At 41.4% G+C, this 20,196-nt stretch overlaps 1 protein-coding gene across 1 annotated transcript in view; it reads left to right on the top strand.

Moving 5' to 3' along the window:
* Nucleotides 1-20,196, top strand: part of LOC117508767 (tyrosine-protein kinase receptor UFO) — a 111,410-nt gene that overhangs the window by 89,419 nt on the left and 1,795 nt on the right. Inside the window, exons 11-19 of the mRNA XM_034168597.1 lie at nt 342-471; nt 738-829; nt 4,514-4,609; nt 9,987-10,064; nt 10,283-10,375; nt 10,451-10,572; nt 11,007-11,116; nt 11,466-11,625; nt 16,982-17,118. Of these exons, the coding sequence (XP_034024488.1) occupies nt 342-471; nt 738-829; nt 4,514-4,609; nt 9,987-10,064; nt 10,283-10,375; nt 10,451-10,572; nt 11,007-11,116; nt 11,466-11,625; nt 16,982-17,118 (1,018 nt within the window). The remainder of the gene's footprint in view (nt 1-341; nt 472-737; nt 830-4,513; nt 4,610-9,986; nt 10,065-10,282; nt 10,376-10,450; nt 10,573-11,006; nt 11,117-11,465; nt 11,626-16,981; nt 17,119-20,196) is intronic.

Here is a 20,196-nt window from a genome sequence, read left to right as displayed (position 1 = left end):
ATTCTCTCTTTTTGGTTGAGGTAGCAGAAACACAGCTGATCATGTGGGCAACAAAAACAGCTGCTTCTGCTTCTATAAGCCTACCTGATGACTGAAAGCATCATGTTTTGGATTTCACTTGCAAATCCAGACTCAGTGATCAACACAAATACAAATTTTCACACAGCGGAGGCTTCCACTGTATTATAGTGTCACAGTTTTGTGTATGTAATTACACTGTAATAAGGAGCTGATAGTTTTCAGAGATTAGTCGACACATCACCTTTGACAGGTCCTGATTTTCACCTTAAACGACTATATTCCTAAACCCTCTCTTCTGTCTGTCCACACCCTCCCCTCAGGTCTGTCCTCACCCCCGGCCTTTTCCTGGCACTGGTGGTATGTGGTGATGGCCATCGCCGGCGCTGTGGCCATAGCTGTGCTCATGGCTGTTTACGTGGCCAAGCTGCGGCACAAGGAGACACGTTTTGGGTGCGTTGGCTAGTCATGTTGCTGGTGGGTGGAAGGGTGGGACTCGATTAACAAGCCAAACCAAAAAGCTTGGTTATTTGTTTTTTTTCCTTCTTGGCCTATTTGCTTCACTTTGCATAGATTCTGAAATATTTGTTGCAGGAAACATCTCATTTGAAAGAGCGAGAGTTAGTGTGAGAATTGAAAAGCAGTGATACGCTTTCAGCAATGTTTATTCATCTGCTGTAGTGACGGATGTTTTTTGTGTGTTGGGTTTGTGCTGTCAGAGAGGCGTTTGAACCCATGATGGAAAGCGGGGAGCTGGTGGTGAGGTATCGCGCTCGCCGCACCTACAGCCGCAGGACAACTGAAGCTACATGTAAGTTCCTCCATTCGCTCCTGAAAGATGACACTGTGGTTTAATCGTCCCTGAATTGGCAGCAGTAAAAACTGTTTTTCATGTCCAGACCTGCATCTTTCCCCGGGTAAGAAAAAGTAGCGTAATAGAATAACTTCTCATGCCATAGGCCTGGATGGGAGCGTGAGACACGGTGACAGCTCCAACGTGTCAAAACAAGAATCACATGGTTGATCAAAGACTGCGACACCAACACTGACATGTTAATTCAGTCTTCAGCTGAAACAGCAGCTTTCAATCAGCTGATATATTCTACAGAAACTCTTTGCCCCTTATACTCTGTAACCCAGTGTTTTATCTTTTTATAGTCTTTTTGTAGTAAATCATTCATGACGTTCTGCTCTGGAGTGCAGTCAGGTGTGGACAGCTGAGTGAAATCTGGTTGACAGCCCTTTTGAGATTTTTAAATCCCAGTGTGACGCTGAACAAGAAGCCGGTCTAAAGGACCAGTAGCTCTGACAGATTTCGTGCCGTACAGTCGGACGGACATCAAACACTGACTGACATCTGAATCCTCACATTCCCACACTCTCTGAATTGACACAAGAAGGTTGTGACTTCAGTTTATATCCCCAAGCTTTAGGGTTTGTGAAGATTTGGTGTTGAGTAATTGTGTAGTGAAGGTCTCGGGTACATGCGTGCACATTTCTGCGGCTCCTGCACTGTGCCAGCAGTAGGTAATAAGTGACACCGTCCTGCATAGTCCTGTCTTTGCAGGAGAATGAAGGTCAAAGTCTTTTTGGTCCTGTTGCTACATGTCTTAGTATGTGGTTGTGAGACTTGGGTTCTAACCAGTGACCTAAGGTGATGACTGCATGTCTTTGGTACAAGGTCTCTTTGGAGGATCTTTGGGATTTTTTTATCTTTATTTATTTTTATTTTTTTTAATCAAATGAGTGGTTACTAAGAGAGGATGAGGTGTGTCATTAGTATTGTGAGGAAGCATCAGGTTTGACATTTTGGCCATGTGGCCCATTTCTCTGTGTGTGATCCAGCATGCAGGTGCCTGAGTGTTGAGGACTGCACTAGCTGGCGAAGACCAATTGGCCATATTTCACCTGGTGGCGGCAGATCGATGGTTATTTTGGAGATGTGGGAATAGACCAGTTGTCTGCCTAGGTGGTTACAATCCCCGACTCAGGATTACGTCAAAACAACTTAACGGATTCTCACCAAATTTGCACCACAGATAGAAATTGGGGCATGAAAGACTTCACTGAATTTTTGAGGTGATCCAGATCCAGATCTGGATTCTGGCTCAGGATTTCACTATATATAGGCTTTGAAGGAAGTTTTTCTTCACTTTCTATAAAGTAATCACAAATTTGATTAATATTTCTTTGTGTTCTTCATGATGAGGCTGTCCCACTTCCAAGGCTCCTTGGAAGGCAGCTGATGAATGCAGCCTTCCTTACCCCAGGTCTATCCTTGTTGCCCAAACAATCCTGAGGGTCATTGTACATTTTGTTTTTCGAGACAGAATGGTTTAGAAAAAATTATAATAATAAAACTAATAACAACAAGACAATTTCAGGCAGTAATGTTTGTAAGTAAATCAATCAATCAATCAATCAATGTTTATTTATAGAGCCCTTTACGACACTCAAGGTGACCAAAGTGCTTTACAGTAAAATAAAAAAACAATATAGAATAAAAATTAAAAACACATTAAAACAAGACAAGAAAACACAATAGAAGATAAAGTGTCAGTGTGCTACTCAGTGTTAAAAGCTAGCCTGAATAAATAAATTTTGAGCCTCGCCTTACAAAGACCAACATCAGTTATAGAACGCATATCAGAGGGCAGTTTATTCCAGAGTCTGGGCCCAGCAACAGAAGAAGGCCCGATCCCCCCAGTGCTTAGACTTGGTTCTGGGGACTTCCAGTAGCAACTGATTGGTGGACCTCAAGGCTCGGTCTGAGTTGCGAACATTCAGAAGTTCAGACAGATAAGAAGGGGCAAGGCCATTTAGGGCTTTAAAAACAAACAGTAAAACTTTCATATCAACTCTAAAAGAAACAGGAAGCCAATGCAAAGAATAATGGACTGGTATGATGTGTTGACGTCACTGTGTATTTGTTTAAAAAAAAAAAGCGGGCCGCTGCATTTTGCACCAGTTGAACATGATCACGAAAGTGCTGGGAAACTCCAAATAAAGTGCATTACAATAGTCGATTTAAAAAAGGCTTCACTTTGGTTAAAAAACGCAGTTGATAAAAACTTGCTCTAACCCCACTGTCAATCTGTTTATCAAATCTTAAAGTGCCATCAAATATTACTCAAAAGTTTCTCACAGCAGATTTAAAGTGAGACGACAACAAGCCAAAATCAGAAGTTACTGAGTCACCAAACAAAATAAAATCAGTATTATCTTCATTTAAATGGAGAAAATTCTGTGCAGTGCATTAGACGTTTGATGGCATTCCCTCTGTTTGAAGACATGGGCAAATAAATTTGCAGATCATCTGCGTAGCAATGAAATGCTACATTATGTCCAAAAATGGACCCAAGTGGCAGCATATATAGCTAGAACAAAATGGGGCCGAAGATGGAGCCCTGTGGCACTCCAAATGACATTGAGGCAATAGAGGAGGACAGGTCACACAAATCATGGCTGAGAAACTTCTGTTCATTAAATAGGATTCAAACTACCTAAGTGCAGTGTCACAAATGCCAACATGATGTTTTAAGTGGGACAAAATAATAAAATGATCAACAGTATCAAATGCAGCTGTTAAATCAAGAAGCACTAAAACAACAGGGCACTTAGCATCCACAGACAGAGCGAAAAGTAAAGTAAAAATAACTATTGAAAATGACTACTAAACTATGGGCTGTGCACACTAGTCTAGCTTGTTGTGTGCAGCTGTTAAAGTTGCTTGTTGACGGTAGGTTCGGCCAAGACAAAGAGGATGTAGTACGAAGAGGTGACACTCAATAGAACGCCCCATAGCAACAGATTCCACCATGGCTTTGTTCTGACTCTTTTAAACCCGTCAGACCCACAAAGTCTGTGGTCAGACCACATAACGTGGCAGAAGAAAGAAGATCACCAAGATCACTGCAACTGTTGCAGAAGTGAAATTAAAGCTGACATTGCAATATCACGCTGTGTTTTGTATTTGTGTTGTTTCATGCTGGTCATTAATTTGGGTCATGGTTATGGTCATGTTAACATTAACATTTTTCCATGCATCAATAAATGACACAGGGGGGCTACTCAACTTATGTGGTACAAGGTCTTATCAGAGGATTCTTGACAATGATTGAAATGGCTTTGTTTCAAACAAACAGTTCCTTGGAGAACCTCAGATGAGGTGTATCACTTGCAATGTGAGAGAACAACAGTTACAACATTTTGGCCATGTGGCACATTTCTCCGGGAAAGATCCAGCACGCAGGTGCCTCAGTGTTTCCATGTTGAGGACCCCAGCAATAGGAGATGAACAAGGACGTGCCCATGTTCCACTTGGCTGCAGCAGATATGTAGATGTTTTCATTTAAGAAATGGGAATGAACCAGTTATCTTCTGAAGTAGATAACTTGAAGTAGAAACTAGTTGAGGTTTAATTTTTTGACGCCATTTGTTTTTACCCAGTTATTTGGTAACCTTCCAAACATTTCTTTTGGTGTCTCTTTTCCAGTGAACAGCCTGGGCATCAGCGATGAGCTGAAGCAGAAGCTCCAAGATGTGATGGTGGACAGACATAAACTCACTTTGGGGAAGACACTGGGAGAAGGTACTTTGTATTCTTTATGATCATGTAGCGTGTCATAGAGTGAAAAGGGGCACCTTTGAACAGAAACATGAAAAATGTGTTTGTATCAATGTTGGAGCACAGTACCAACAGTCAGTACTGAGCTGTACAAATATAGACCTGTGGAGCACCGATAGTCCACTTATCTCCAGCCATTCCTCTCAGAACTGGTACTTCACAACCCTGGTAACAATGACTGGACCATGCTCCTTTGAGGTCAGGAGGAAAATAAATGATCTTCTCCACAGTGGACCTCGTGTTAAGGTAGCCAGTCAAAGCATGATAAGATATGAATGTGTGCTTTATCACAATCACAGAAAAATGCAAGTACTATGTAGAGGAATGTAGAGGACCTGTGTTTAGTGTTGGCCAAATGAAGCCTCATGAAGCATTTGGCATTTTTTCCGAGTCGAGTAGATGTCAGGGTCTGTTTGAAAACGGGAAAGAAAGAAACTAAAGTGCAGTGTATTTTACCGTATTTTCTGCACCACAAGGCACACCGGATTATAAGGCGCGCCCTCAATTAGCGGGTACTTAACCCTTACAAAAGGCGCACCGGATTATAGGGCGCGGCCTCAATTAGCGGGTACTTAACCCTTACAAAAGGTGCACGCTAAAACATATAGTCTACAAAAAAAAAAAAAAAGTCACGGAAGCAAAACGGTGAGTTTATTTGAACTTTTTAACAACTTTGAAGTACCGGTATTTAACAATATGGTACTCACATTGTTTTTTATTATGGTTCTGTCACAAATCCATCGAAGTCCTCATCTTCTGTGTCTGAATTGAACAGCTGGGCATCAAACACGCCAGGTTCCCGCTAATCATCGCCATCGTTTTTGCCTTCAGCCGAATGGTGACTGTAGAGACGCTTCTCCCGGCTGTTCTTTGTTCAATGACCCATTGCTCGAGTTGGTCTTCTAGCTGTGGCCACCTCGCTTTGTTTCCGCGGAAACTCCGTTTGGTCTTTTTAACTTGGCGCAGTTCATTTTCTTGTTTCCTCTCGCAGCTGCTCTGTTCCCATGAACAACCGCGTAACTGATAGCCTGCAGTTTGAATTGTGCCTCGTAAGCATGTCTCTTCGCTGGCGCCATTTTCCGGGGTCCTTAGACAAACAAATGTTGTTTTGTAGGATTCCTGTAGTATACGGTAACTACCGGAGGAGTGGCGGAGGTAAGTGTATGTACCACGGACTCACGGACTCTTCTCTGATTGGTTTATCGCTGGCAGCGTACGTACTCTACGCTACCAGCGTACATACTTTACGTATTATGTAATGTTCTCCGATTGCTTTATCGCTGCCAGGGTACGTACTCTACATATTACGTCCCTGTGTCAGCGGGAAATGGTCCGATATGCCGACAGTCAAAGACAACGTCGGTCGTTTTTACAGATTTTGGAATTCAGTGCGCACATAAGGCGCACCGGATTATAGGGCGCACGGCTGATTTTTGTGAAAATTTAAGGCTTTTAGGTGCGCCTTATGGTGCGTAAAATCAAATCAAATCAAATCAGTTTTATTTATATAGTGCCAAATCACAACAAACAGTTGCCCCAAGGCGCTTTATATTAGCCATACAATAATTACGGAAATCCCCAGCGGTCACAACGACCCCCTGTGAGCAAGCACTTGGCAACAGTGGGAAGGAAAAACTCCCTTTTAACAGGAAGTTAAAAGGACAGTAAACTCTGTTTGGATTGATACTGCCATCTACTGGGCTCTGAAGAAAACATCAAATGCTTCATGAGGCCTCACATGGCAGTCACCACCTGTTGTATGTGAGATGAGACTGCAAAGCAGCAATTCCAGCAAGTTCAACGCTTCTGTTTTGCGAATGGTGTTGTATTTCCCCTGTTACATCATAACACACAGATGTGTCTGCTGATTAAACCCCGAACGGGAGCAGCCACAAGAAGAAGAATAAACTTTGTGTCTTGAATGAACCGGTCCTCTCCCATGGCTTCCAGAGTTTAGAGATCAAAAAAACAATAAACGAAATATTAGGCATACAAACCAACTTCATCTGTGTGCATAAAATAAATTCTTAAATAATTTTGGCAGCGCATTATGTCAAGTCGTTGGGAAAGTCTGACATGCGCCATCCTGCCTGATCAAACAAAATTGATTATGTGCTCAGTAATTGTATTTCTATATATCTATGAATGAATGAAACTTTTCTGGATGAAGAGTAAAACATCTTCAAGGAGCTAAACAAACCCAGTTGATCTGTTCAGCCTAACTGGATACCATGAACTGAGTGTCTCCACAGACATATTCCATCTATCACAGTTGGTGTAATTTTGTATATGTTACACTGGTAAGGTACTGCTTCACTTGGTAAGGTACTGCTTTACATTGATAAAACACAAGCACATTATACTGTATCATTGTGTAGTGAGCTGCTGGCATTAAACTCTATGCAAACCTGATTAAAGCAAGTATCACTAGGGAGAGGTGTTATTTAAAAAAAAATTGGAAATCTATAAATGTTTGCATGAAATATGGAAATATACATGGAGTAAACCATAGCAGAATAAATTTGGGGTCATTTCGTTCCAAAAACCCATATGGACGGAGCCAGTGAAGATATCGGGTTCAAAAATCGCCAAAATATCAACAAAAATGTCATATCTTGAGAACCCCTGCACCTAGAGACTTGAAATTTGGCTCCAAATGTTGCTTGACCCCAAGTTTATATTCAACTTCTACAGTAAAAATAAGCCTATCTGGTGTTTTTTAAAGTAGACCTGCATTGAAATAAATGTGGTCAGATTTCAGAAAGAAATAGCTGATATGTATTTATAAGACCCTTGTGAATGCAGTAAAGTAAATCTGTAAGACCAATTTGTAATTCAGCGGAGAAATCTTCGTTTAAAAATGACAAATTTGCAGCTAAAATTTAGCCCTCTGTGAAAACAGTTTGTACAGCCGTATCATTTCCATGACAACAGGGACAAGACGACGCACTCCCGCCTTCAGTCCGATCCCGCATTGAAACTGATTTTATCTGTTAGTAATGTTACTTATACACGTCCTGGTTTCAACATCCAAAAGCAAGCTGCAATGAATGTGAGATACAGATCTGTGTGCTCAGATCAGCAACAATATCAACAGCGGGCGCCGTTCTTCCTCTCCCGCTCTCTGCCTCCGCTGCACTTATTAAGTCTGTGGGCTCGTTAATGAGCTCGTTAATGAGCTTGTTAACCGCCGACGCGGGCCACTCACACCGCCTGTGTCTGCTTTGCAGCCGGTGTTGTGCCAGATTCAGCGCACAACACCGGCATCACCTCTCTGTCTACTGAATGGAGCTGCAGCACACTTGGCACAAGTCCTGAGATTACGCTCGCTGTTTTAATGCAAAGCGGCCGGTACACCTGTTGCTATAAGGACAGACTTCTTGCGGCAAAATCCACCGCATGTCTCAGCAATCAGAGCCCCAGAGCTCTATGGACGCTGAGAGAGGTTTATATATTTTTAATGACTGGGATTCTTTGCGGGTCTCGCCTCCATATCCCGTGATGGTACCGGAGGCGAAAGACAGTAGATTTTCATTGTGACACCACTCAATCAAATGGGCGTATGAAAAAGTCCCCCAAAATAATTTTCAAACACAAATAAAAGAAATGTGTACTCACCAAACGTGCCGCAAGACAATATGAAGTTTTAAAAAAAGTAGATCCTTCTGTATAAGACAAGAAAAAGGTGCAGATGCAAACTGACGTAAATCCACAAATTACAATTGGTGCAATGCATGCTGGGAGAGGGTCTTGTCCGTGACGTCTCGGCAGCGTCCATGATGAGAGGGACAGTTTGCGGAGGGCTAAATGTTAGCTGTAAATTTGTCATTTTCAAATGAAGATTTCTCCGTTGAATGACAGATCTGGGCTTGCAGATTTACTTTACTACATTCAGAAGGATCTCATGTGTAAATGTAAGTCATTTTTTGTTCAAAAAAAATTTTTGTTCAAAATTTTGAAATAACACCCCTCGTATCACTGGTAGTTTCCAACAAAGAGTTGTTATTTTCACACCTGGTGCTCATATCATTTAAGTTGCAAATGTACTGGCCCTCATCTTTCTCCTTTGTGCCCATGGGTGTGTGTAGTCTTAAACTGAGGTGTGGTCAGGCGCAGTGTTGGCACATAGGTGTCATGAGGATGCAGAAAACAATGACACTATAGAACAATAAAAAACTCATTCTGCAGTTGAGCGCAGAGTTTTTCTGCTATTTATAGGGTGCAATAGTCAGATACTCCTTACATAATCACCTTCAAAACACGTGGATACTCTGCTTGTACAGACAAGAGTGCGCATTAGCGTTTCAATCTATGATGAACATGAATTAAAAACACAAATTAATTACAAAATAAATGGGAAAATAAAAAATGTGCCCTTCTTCCAAAATATAACTGTGCTATGTACTTTAGACCTACTGGGAGTTTTGGCGGCTGCTCCTGTAAATTATTTGCTTCCTTGCTTCGATGTTTTTGCAAAGATCGGTTTCTTTGCCAGGGAACCTCTTACTTTTGAGTCTGCCATCTAACTACCGTGCCAGGTTTGAGTGTACCCAGGTCTGGAAAGCATGGTCAGGAGGACTGGTTTAATTCATGTTGCAACCTAAAGATACCCATGATTAAATGACTGAACACAAGCCCTTTACACCCGACCCCTAATTTTGCGGTTAGATTGTGCGCAATGTAAATATCAAAGTGGAGTTGGAGATGCTGCAAATGCGCTTGTGCTATGTGCTTTAGAGCGTGCACTGTAGAATTTCAAGGCCCATATAGTATGTGATCCAAAGTTGTAACTCAGCAATAAGCTGTATTGCTCATAAAGTCTGAGCAGGACATGTGTTAGTGTAGTGTGTGCATGCTGTAGTGTGCTGTGGTAGCTGGCTGAAGGCAGCTGTTGTGCACAGACATAACAAGCTCATGAGGAAAGCTGGTTCTGTCCTGAGGGTTGAGCTAGAGTCTGTGATGGAGGTGTCAGAGAGGAGGATGCTGAGGAAACTGCTCAGCATCTGGGACATCTACATGCCACCCTGACATCCTGTCAGAACACCTTCAGCCATTGACTGAGACCACCGAGGTGCACCACAGGACACCACAGGAGGTCTTTCCTACCTGTGGCAATCAGACTGTATAACTCCTCCCCCGTCTACAGGACGAATACATAATCAAGCAGAGTTAATCAGTTACTCAGAGCTATGTGTAATATTGTTGAACATTTTGTGCAAATGTCTTAAAAAACACTGTTCACTGTTTACTGTTACTGTTACGGTACTCTGGCACAATCATTTCCTTCGAGATAGATAAAGTTGATCTTCTTCTTAAAGTGTCTTTCTGCTTCTGTCTTCAGGGGAGTTTGGCTCTGTGATGGAGGGCCTGCTCACTCAGGAGGAGGCTGTCCTCAAAGTTGCTGTCAAGACAATGAAGAGTGAGTACAAAAGTACAACACAGCAGCAAGAGGACAAAACACTGGCACCCAGTATGTGCCGATATCAAAGAACCAAAAGTGTTAAAATGGAAAAGCAGTGAGGGACTTTAAGGATGTTTCACCAGTTTCCAGCAGAGGGACAGAAGCTGCAGGTTGAGCTGCGTGTGTTCCCTGCTCGCCCGTGTTGTCACACTGTTTTGTCTTTGTCTCCTCTTCAGTTGCCATCTGCACCCGCACAGAGATGGAAGACTTTCTCCGAGAGGCGGCCTGCATGAAGGAGTTTGACCACCCGAATGTCATGAGGCTTCTAGGTGAGACAACTGGTGGATCTAAAATTCATATTCAGTCAAATGTGTGTTCTCTCTCACAGTTGTGTGTTTGGACAGGTGTGTGTCTGCAGACGGTGGAGAGTGAAGGTTACCCGTCCCCCGTGGTCATCCTGCCCTATATGAAGCACGGAGACCTGCACAGCTACCTGCTGTACTCCAGGCTGGGCGACTGTCCTGTGGTTAGTCTCATCGCAGCAACAACAACATTTTAAAGCTTTCAAAGTTCTGACAGCATAGTGACATCTAAAGGTCAGCAAAGTGAGGCTGAGTCTCCGCCCACGTGTGTTTGGCAGCACGTCCACTCTGATGTCATAAAAACACAAAGGTTTTGGTGGAGTTAATACCGCATAAAGTGGTTATTTGGAGTGAGTTATACGCTATAAGTCCACTGAGAGGTGGGTGGAGACACACACGCCTAATCAAAACAAGAAGGTTAAAACACTGAATGTTAAAAAAAGAAAAAGAGGCTAGAGGGGCCTTAAACCTGAAACCTTCCACTAGAGCACGCTGTATCGATGAGCTGTATCGATGAGCTGTACCGATGAGCTGTACCGCCCTCTGCTGGATGTCTGTGGTGAATGTGTGAATTAAAGCTGTCTGTGCTGTCCTGCAGTACCTCCCATCACAAATGTTGGTGAAGTTTATGACCGACATTGCCCGGGGGATGGAATACCTCAGCAGCAAGAACTTTATCCACAGAGACCTCGCAGCTCGCAACTGCATGTAAGCAAAAACTCCACTTCTGGTTTTCACCTTCTTCACTTCCTTTTTTTTTTCATGCTGGGATGATAAATGGTAAATGGACTTTTCCATCTGCATCAGACGCTCAAAGCGCTTTACAATAATGCCTCACATTCACCCCAATGTCAGGGTGCTGCCATACAAGGTGCTCACTACACACCAGGAGCAACTAGGGGATTAAGGACCTTGACCAAGGGCTCTTAGTGATTTTCCTGTCAGGCTGGGATTTCAACTGAGGATCTTTTGGTCTCAAGCCCAACGCTTTAACCACTAGACCTTTAATCACCTCCCCTGATAGAGTACTTTAATGTGTAATGTTCCTGTGTTTCAGGCTGAATGAGAACATGAACGTGTGCGTGGCTGACTTCGGTCTCTCCAAGAAGATCTATAACGGAGACTACTACAGGCAGGGCCGCATCTCCAAGATGCCGGTCAAATGGATCGCCATCGAAAGCTTGGCCGACCGCGTCTACACGACAAAGAGTGACGTGGTTAGTTGACTTCCTGTGTGTCACTGTGTAAAGTTATGACTTTACTTGGAAAGATTTAAAAACCCCAAAATTATGAGGGGTGACTGAGAAGTTTTGAGCCCGATTCAGAAAAAGTAGGGCACTGTTCTCCAGCTCTTGCATTCTGAGAAGCCGCATTTCTCAACATTGCACCCAGTAAGTCAAAACTTGACATATATTTGAGAAATGTTAGTTTCTTAGAATGGCATTGAGGTGGCTTAGTGGTTAGCACTGTTGCCTCACAGCGAGAAGGTTGTGGGTTCAATTCCCGTGGCAGAGTTGTAGTCTTACACACCTCTCTGCAGCTTCTCTCCCCCTGCCATCCCCTCATTACCCCATCCCCGTAGAGACGGTGTCTGCTCCCAGACCACCAATAACCAGCAAAAATCTATTTAAGCATAAAAATTCAAAAAGAAAAAATAATATAGCACCTTCAACTGCACCACAGACTAAAGCAGTTAAATGTGGTCTATTAAACATTAGGTCTCTCTCTTCTAAGTCCCTGTTGGTAAATGATATAATAATTGATCAACATATTGATTTATTCTGCCTTACAGAAACCTGGTTACAGCAGGATGAATATGTTAGTTTAAATGAGTCAACACCCCCGAGTCACACTAACTGTCAGAATGTTCGTAGCACGGGCCGGGGCGGAGGATTAGCAGCAATCTTCCATTCCATCTTATTAATTAATCAAAAACCCAGACAGAGCTTTAATTCATTTGAAAGCTTGACTCTTAGTCTTGTCCATCCAAATTGGAAGTCCCAAAAAACCAGTTTTATTTGTTATTATCTATCGTCCACCTGGTTGTTACTGTGAGTTTCTCTGTGAATTTTCAGACCTTTTGTCTGACTTAGTGCTTAGCTCAGATAAGATAATTATAGTGGGCAATTTTAACATCCACACAGATGCTGAGAATGACAGCCTCAACACTGCATTTAATCTATTATTAGACTCTATTGGCTTTGCTCAAAAAGTAAATGAGTCCACCCACCACTTTAATCATATCTTAGATCTTGTTCCTACTTATGGTATGGAAATAGAAGACTTAACAGTATTCCCTGAGAACTCCCTTCTGTCTGATCATTTCTTAATAACATTTACATTTACTCTGATGGACTACCCAGCAGTGGGGAATAAGTTTCATTACACTAGAAGTCTTTCAGAAAGCGCTGTAACTAGGTTTAAGGATATGATTCCTTCTTTATGTTCTCTAATGCCATATACCAACACAGTGCAGAGTAGCTACCTAAACTCTGTAAGTGAGATAGAGTATCTCGTCAATCGTTTTACATGCTCATTGAAGACAACTTTGGATGCTGTAGCTCCTCTGAAAAAGAGAGCTTTAAATCAGAAGTGCCTGACTCCGTGGTATAACTCACAAACTCGTAGCTTAAAGCAAATAACCCGTAAGCTGGAGAGGAAATGGCGTCTCACTAATTTAGAAGATCTTCACTTAGCCTGGAAAAATAGTCTGTTGCTCTATAAGAAAAGCCCTCCGTAAAGCTAGGACATCTTTCTACTCATCACTAATTGAAGAAAATAAGAACAACCCGAGGTTTCTTTTCAGCACTGTAGCCAGGCTGACAAAGTGTCAGAGCTCTATTGAGCTGAGTATTCCATTAACTTTAACTAGTAATGACTTCATGACTTTCTTTGCTAACAAAATTTGAACTATTAGAGAAAAAATTACTCATAACCATCCCAAAGACGTATCGTTATCTTTGGCTGCTTTCAGTGATGCCGGTATTTGGTTAGACTCTTTCTCTCCGATTGTTCTGTCTGAGTTATTTTCATTAGTTACTTCATCCAAACCATCAACATGTTTATTAGACCCCATTCCTACCAGGCTGCTCAAGGAAGCCCTACCATTATTTAATGCTTCGATCTTAAATATGATCAATCTATCTTTGTTTGCTATGTACCATAGGCTTTTAAGGTGGCAGTAATTAAACCATTACTTAAAAAGCCATCACTTGACCCAGCTATCTTAGCTAATTATAGGCCAATCTCCAACCTTCCTTTTCTCTCAAAAATTCTTGAAAGGGTAGTTGTAAAACAGCTAACTGATCATCTGCAGAGGAATGGTCTATTTGAAGAGTTTCAGTCAGGTTTTAGAATTCATCATAGTACAGAAACAGCATTAGTGAAGGTTACAAATGATCTTCTTATGGCCTCGGACAGTGGACTCATCTCTGTGCTTGTTCTGTTAGACCTCAGTGCTGCTTTTGATACTGTTGACCATAAAATTTTATTACAGAGATTAGAGCATGCCATAGGTATTAAAGGCACTGCGCTGCGGTGGTTTGAATCATATTTGTCTAATAGATTACAATTTGTTCATGTAAATAGGGAATCTTCTTCACAGACTAAAGTTAATTATGGAGTTCCACAAGGTTCTGTGCTAGGACCAATTTTATTCACTTTATACATGCTTCCCTTAGGCAGTATTATTAGACTGTATTGCTTAAATTTTCATTGTTACGCAGATGATACCCAGCTTTATCTATCCATGAAGCCAGAGGACACACACCAATTAGCTAAACTGCAGGATTGTCTTACAGACATAAAGACATGGATGACCTCTAATTTCCTGCTTTTAAACTCAGATAAAACTGAAGTTATTGTACTTGGCCCCACAAATATTAGAAACATGGTGTCTAACCAGATCCTTACTCTGGATGGCATTACCCTGACCTCTAGTAATACTGTGAGAAATCTTGGAGTCATTTTTGATCAGGATATGTCATTCAAAGCGCATATTAAACAAATATGTAGGACTGCTTTTTTGCATTTACGCAATATCTCTAAAATCAGAAAGGTCTTGTCTCAGAGTGATGCTGAAAAACTAATTCATGCATTTATTTCCTCTAGGCTGGACTATTGTAATTCATTATTATCAGGTTGTCCTAAAAGTTCCCTAAAAAGCCTTCAGTTAATTCAAAATGCTGCAGCTAGAGTACTAACGGGGACTAGAAGGAGAGAGCATATCTCACCCATATTGGCCTCTCTTCATTGGCTTCCTGTTAATTCTAGAATAGAATTTAAAATTCTTCTTCTTACTTATAAGGTTTTGAATAATCAGGTCCCATCTTATCTTAGGGACCTCGTAGTATCATATCACCCCAATAGAGCGCTTCGCTCTCAGACTGCAGGCTTACTTGTAGTTCCTAGGGTTTGTAAGAGTAGAATGGGAGGCAGAGCCTTCAGCTTTCAGGCTCCTCTCCTGTGGAACCAGCTCCCAATTCAGATCAGGGAGACAGACACCCTCTCTACTTTTAAGATTAGGCTTAAAACTTTCCTTTTTGCTAAAGCTTATAGTTAGGGCTGGATCAGGTGACCCTGAACCATCCCTTAGTTATGCTGCTATAGACGTAGACTGCTGGGGGGTTCCCATGATGCACTGTTTCTTTCTCTTTTTGCTCTGTATGCACCACTCTGCATTTAATCATTAGTGATCGATCTCTGCTCCCCTCCACAGCATGTCTTTTTCCTGGTTCTCTCCCTCAGCCCCAACCAGTCCCAGCAGAAGACTGCCCCTCCCTGAGCCTGGTTCTGCTGGAGGTTTCTTCCTGTTAAAAGGGAGTTTCCTTCCCACTGTAGCCAAGTGCTTGCTCACAGGGGGTCGTTTTGACCGTTGGGGTTTTACATAATTATTGTATGGCCTTGCCTTACAATATAAAGCGCCTTGGGGCAACTGTTTGTTGTGGTTTGGCGCTATATAAAAAACTGATTGATTGATTGATTGATGTTTGCATGGGTTTCCTCCGGGTGCTCGCACATCCAAAGACATGCGGGTTAGGTGGATTGGAGTCTTTAAATTGTCCGTAGGTGTGTGTGTTGGTGTGTCTGTGTTTGTTTGTCTGTGGCCCTGTGACAGACTGGCGTCCTGTCCTGGGTGTACCCCGCCTCGTGCTCCATGGCTGCTGGGATGGGCTCCAGCCACCTGCGACTCTTAATTGGACTAAGCGGTAGAAGATGAATGAATGAATGAGTTTCTTAGAATGGAAAAAAAAATGGAGAACCACACCCTGTTTTTTCTGAGTCGGGCTCAAAACTTCTCAGTCACCCCTCATAACAGAAATGGACATTTAATACTTTTATTCCTCATCAAATGACAATGTTGTACGTGCACCATTTGGCCATGTTTCACTAGCACATGGAGCTACACTCTCAGTGTTGTTTAATGACTATTTTACACTTTTCAGGAAGTTAATGTAGCATATTATACAGCAAGAGCAACACTTACCCCCTGTCCTATGTTGCTGAGCCCAACCTCAAAGGTCATTGCAAAGTGTAGTCTTCTGTGTCACATTTGTCGCCATTCATGAAATCCTTGTGGCATTATTATGTACAGTAGGTTTCCAAAACACACTCAATGTGGAACTGACGTTGACTGTGAACAGTGGACTGTTCAGAGAACCCCCCTCCCTTCCAGGATTCAGTCATGGCCGTTGTTTAGCGCCAAAAAGGGCTGCTACCGGAGTGTTCTGATAAACTGGACTTTCAAATCTCAGCTGTCGTCCTGTGTTCTTGTTTGTCTGTGTGTTTACTGTTCTCTGTGCTGATAAGAGTTTTTTCCTCATTGTTGTGGCTTCTCGAAGGTAGCGACCTTGAGGGTTTTTTTCTCTTCCTTACCTTGTGTGTGCTTTTTTATATGTGTTTATGTACCAGGCCGGCTTATGTCTGTTACGTGTCTGTTGTTTGTCTTTGGGTCGGTCATGGTTTGCTCAACCCTGCTGTGACCTAAAGCAGGGATGTACATCTAGAGCTGGTCCCCGGGCGCCTTATGGCGACTTCTGCTCCTAACTGGCAATTAGGATGGGTTAAATGCAGTAGACACAATTCATTGTGCAGGGAACATATTCCTTTGTGCATATGACAATAAAATTCTTTTGAATCCATGAATCCTTTGAACTTGTTCAAGGTCTTAGAGAGGTGACCTTGGATACCAAGTTTCACTTTGAACTTGGCCTGTAACCTTTAAACCAGTTTTCTTCCAAATGCAATCCTTTCATCCTTGGCTGATCTGCAAACATTCCATTAAGTTTCATCCAAAACAGATCAAAACTATTTGAGTTATCTTTTCAAACATGGACAGACACATGAGACCAAACACAAAAACCCCACAACCCCAAAACACTAAGATGACACTGATTCTGCAAGTTAGTTTTTAGTTTAGTTTTTGTGTAGAATAGTATAGTGGAGCCAAAGTATGATGTCAAAACCTAAGCAAGCTTTTAATTCGAATTCATGTCATGTTTGAGTAATGTGTGTAAAGATACTTATGTGTCAAAACCTTTCTGCTCCCCCCCCCCCCCCCCCCCCCTTCTTCAGTGGTCATTTGGGGTCACCATGTGGGAGATCGCCACGCGGGGCCAGACACCATATCCTGGTGTAGAAAACAGTGAAATATATGATTATTTGCGTCAGGGAAATCGTCTCAAACAGCCTCCAGACTGTCTGGACAGCATGTGAGTGTTTCAACACACACGTAAGGTCACTGGTTTTAACCTAAACCTTTTAAAACTTCCTCAAAAATCAGAAATATGAACAATACCATGACTGGATCCACTTTCAAGAAAAGAATATCTGAGAGTTTGAGAATAAAGCAGCAATATTTTGGGGTGAAACACTGTGTAAAAAGTAAAAATGTTCTGTTGTAAATTCAAATTATACATTATACAATCTGAAGATTAAAGCTATGATATAATGAAAATAGTTCCGGTACACAAGGATGAACAAACAGTTCTCAAGAAAGAACCAAACATCTCACAATGTTTTTTCTGTTTTTGTGTTCAAGACACATAATGTAAAAAAAAAACACACTTTTACCTGCATTTTGTGCCTTCAACACAATACTGTATGTGTATGTAATGAAAATCTGTATGTAATAAAAACTGCTAAATACATATTTACATATAAACAGAAGTAAGTAAATTATATGACTTCAAAATTATACTTTAAGGCAATATTGTTTAGGTAATAAAAGAATAGTACATCGTTTCATTTTATTGATGTACAGTTTGTAAGAGAATCAAGTTTTACACACACACACACACGCATACGGTGCATCCAGAAAGTATTCACAGTGCTTCACGTTTTCCACATTGTGGGCCCCTTCACACATAGTGTGAAGTTTGGATGAAGTGCACACTTGGTGCACTTGACACAGGTATTGTGTACAAACTGTGTAATGTTGTCCCTGCCTCTAATGCCTTATACACCTGTTGCTACAACTGTTTGCGCACACAAGCACCTGAAAGACAAAGTGTGTACTGTGGGAACCCATCGCACCCTCTCACAGCAGGTGTCGGCCAAATTCCAGGTGACACACACAAACATCTAACACTGCTCGCATGGCTCTTAGAAAATGTGTGGCCAGTCGCGCTCTTGGTATGACAACAGATTGCAAACAATCACTGTCATACTCGCAGAGAAATTTGTCTAAGTCCCACACGAGTGTGGCTTTGGTGTGTGCACTAAGATGACAGCTGGTGTGTCCTCCAAATGAAGCGGCTGTGGAAATCTGTGGATCTGGACAGTCCTGCTTGACACCATGTACTGTGTTTGGATGGACATGGACAAACAACTGCTCACTGTGAAAGTTAGAAAATTATTTGTAGCTAGAAAACACTTAGCAAATCAGTTGTAAGCAAAAATAGCTAAGAATAAGTTACACAATATACAAACAGTATATGGAACATATATGAAGATTACCAGGCATGAATAAACGTGTCATATCAAAACTTAACCTAAACCAGTCTGCCGGAGTAGTGAAACCACCAAGCACATGAAAATTCAGTAAGGTATGTCTTCTAGAATATATTCCATTTCTAAGATAGAACTCTACTAGTGTGTACTAAGGTACTAATACGAGGGCAATATCACCCAAGTCATCCAGAGGCATACATTTTTAACTTATGGTTCAACTTGGTCAAACTAATTTCAGACATGTTATTTAAATTAAGGCCATGTCTGAAGTTTTATAAAGTGAAAATATCAGATATATGTTTTACTTTTAAAGTAATGCACTAATTTTTAAGGTTTTAGTGTGGATATGCTGTGTCCAGGTGCATTATGGGTGATAGGGTAATTTCAGTACGTTCACGACATGAGAAATGCATTTGAAACACTGATCAGGCTCTACGGACAACAGCATTAAACTCTAGTGCCTAAAACTCTCTTAAATATATTCTCTGGGTTTATAGGCGTTGTTATTGTGTCTGTGTTTATTAAATTCCACGCATCTTAAATGTAGCAGACACGGATTATCTGGAATTTTGTTTTGGCAAGATGTCAAGGTCTCTACTGCCATCTATTGGTCAGTAGTGTTCATGGCAGTATTGGCCCTGAAGCTGGGCTGATATTTTAAATCACTGTACTCGGTTCCAGTTCAAACTGTACTACAGAACCGCACGGTGTAAAAGTTCAGAGCGCATGATTTATGTTCTCACACACATTGTATGTTCAAAAATCACACGTCGGACTCATGTTTCCAGAAGCAAAACGTAAACAGAAGCTTTTTTTCAAACTTAATTTACAAAAACTCTCAATGAGAGACATCAAAGTTTAAAAAAAAATTACAAGACAGGTCTGTGGTGTTTACACAGGCACAGTGCGAGAGGTTGGATGCTTGTAGCACTTCAGCAGCGGGTGGTCGTGAGATGTTAAACGCAGCTCGTTACTCCATGTATACTAAACGATGCAGGACGCACAATTAACTTGAAACTCAGTACGATCCAAAAAATTCTCAGACGGTTATCTAATTACAACTTGGCTTTTTTTTTTTTTTTTTGAAAATGCCTGTTTTTACAAATAAAAAAATGGAATATTTTACAAAAGCACATTTATCTGTAAACACCAACACACAACACACATCACATTAACGTGTTGGTTCACATAATGAATGACTCAACCAATCAGTGTTTAGCGGAGGCACATTTTACCCAGAATCCTTTGCGATCTGTCTGTGTTTGTTACAGAACTTCAGAATTAGTGCATTATTCAACATTAAAAAATATGTTATATTTTAACTTTGTACAAATGACAGAATTGACATTAATGGAGTTATTCTATCAGTATTCATTTTATTTATACACCAAACCATAACTCAGCATTGCTTTATTTTCCAAGACCTCTGCCTGATGGGAGCTGAGCTTCATGGCTCCTCTCAGCTTGCTTCTGTGTTGGAAGCCATGTAGTAAACAAGATTTTCTAGCAGGGGAGCAAGATGTTCAAAGACAGAAGTGTGGGCTCATTGTTTGGGTCTGTTGTTGCTTTTGATGCTACCAGAAGCAATCATGGTGTTAAAACTCAAACTCAGCTTGTTAGTAGCTGCAAATGTACCAGCGACAATACTGGAATTTATTGGTAATCTGTAACTTCCGATACATTTTTGGGTGGTTTATCGTTTTATCTTTATCAAAGAGTCACTTATCTTTCACTTAACTTTTCACTTATCTCATTTTCTGTTATCAAAGTTAATTTTGTGGTTATCTGTGCCCACCACTGGGTGTATCTAAATATCTGAAAAAGGAAGAGTAGAATAG

Source organism: Thalassophryne amazonica, chromosome 4 (genome assembly GCF_902500255.1).
Source record: "Thalassophryne amazonica chromosome 4, fThaAma1.1, whole genome shotgun sequence".
In the NCBI taxonomy this organism is placed as follows: domain Eukaryota; kingdom Metazoa; phylum Chordata; class Actinopteri; order Batrachoidiformes; family Batrachoididae; genus Thalassophryne; species Thalassophryne amazonica.
The sequence above is the reverse complement of the archived record's forward strand: the minus strand, read 5'-3'. Positions and strand labels throughout refer to the sequence as shown.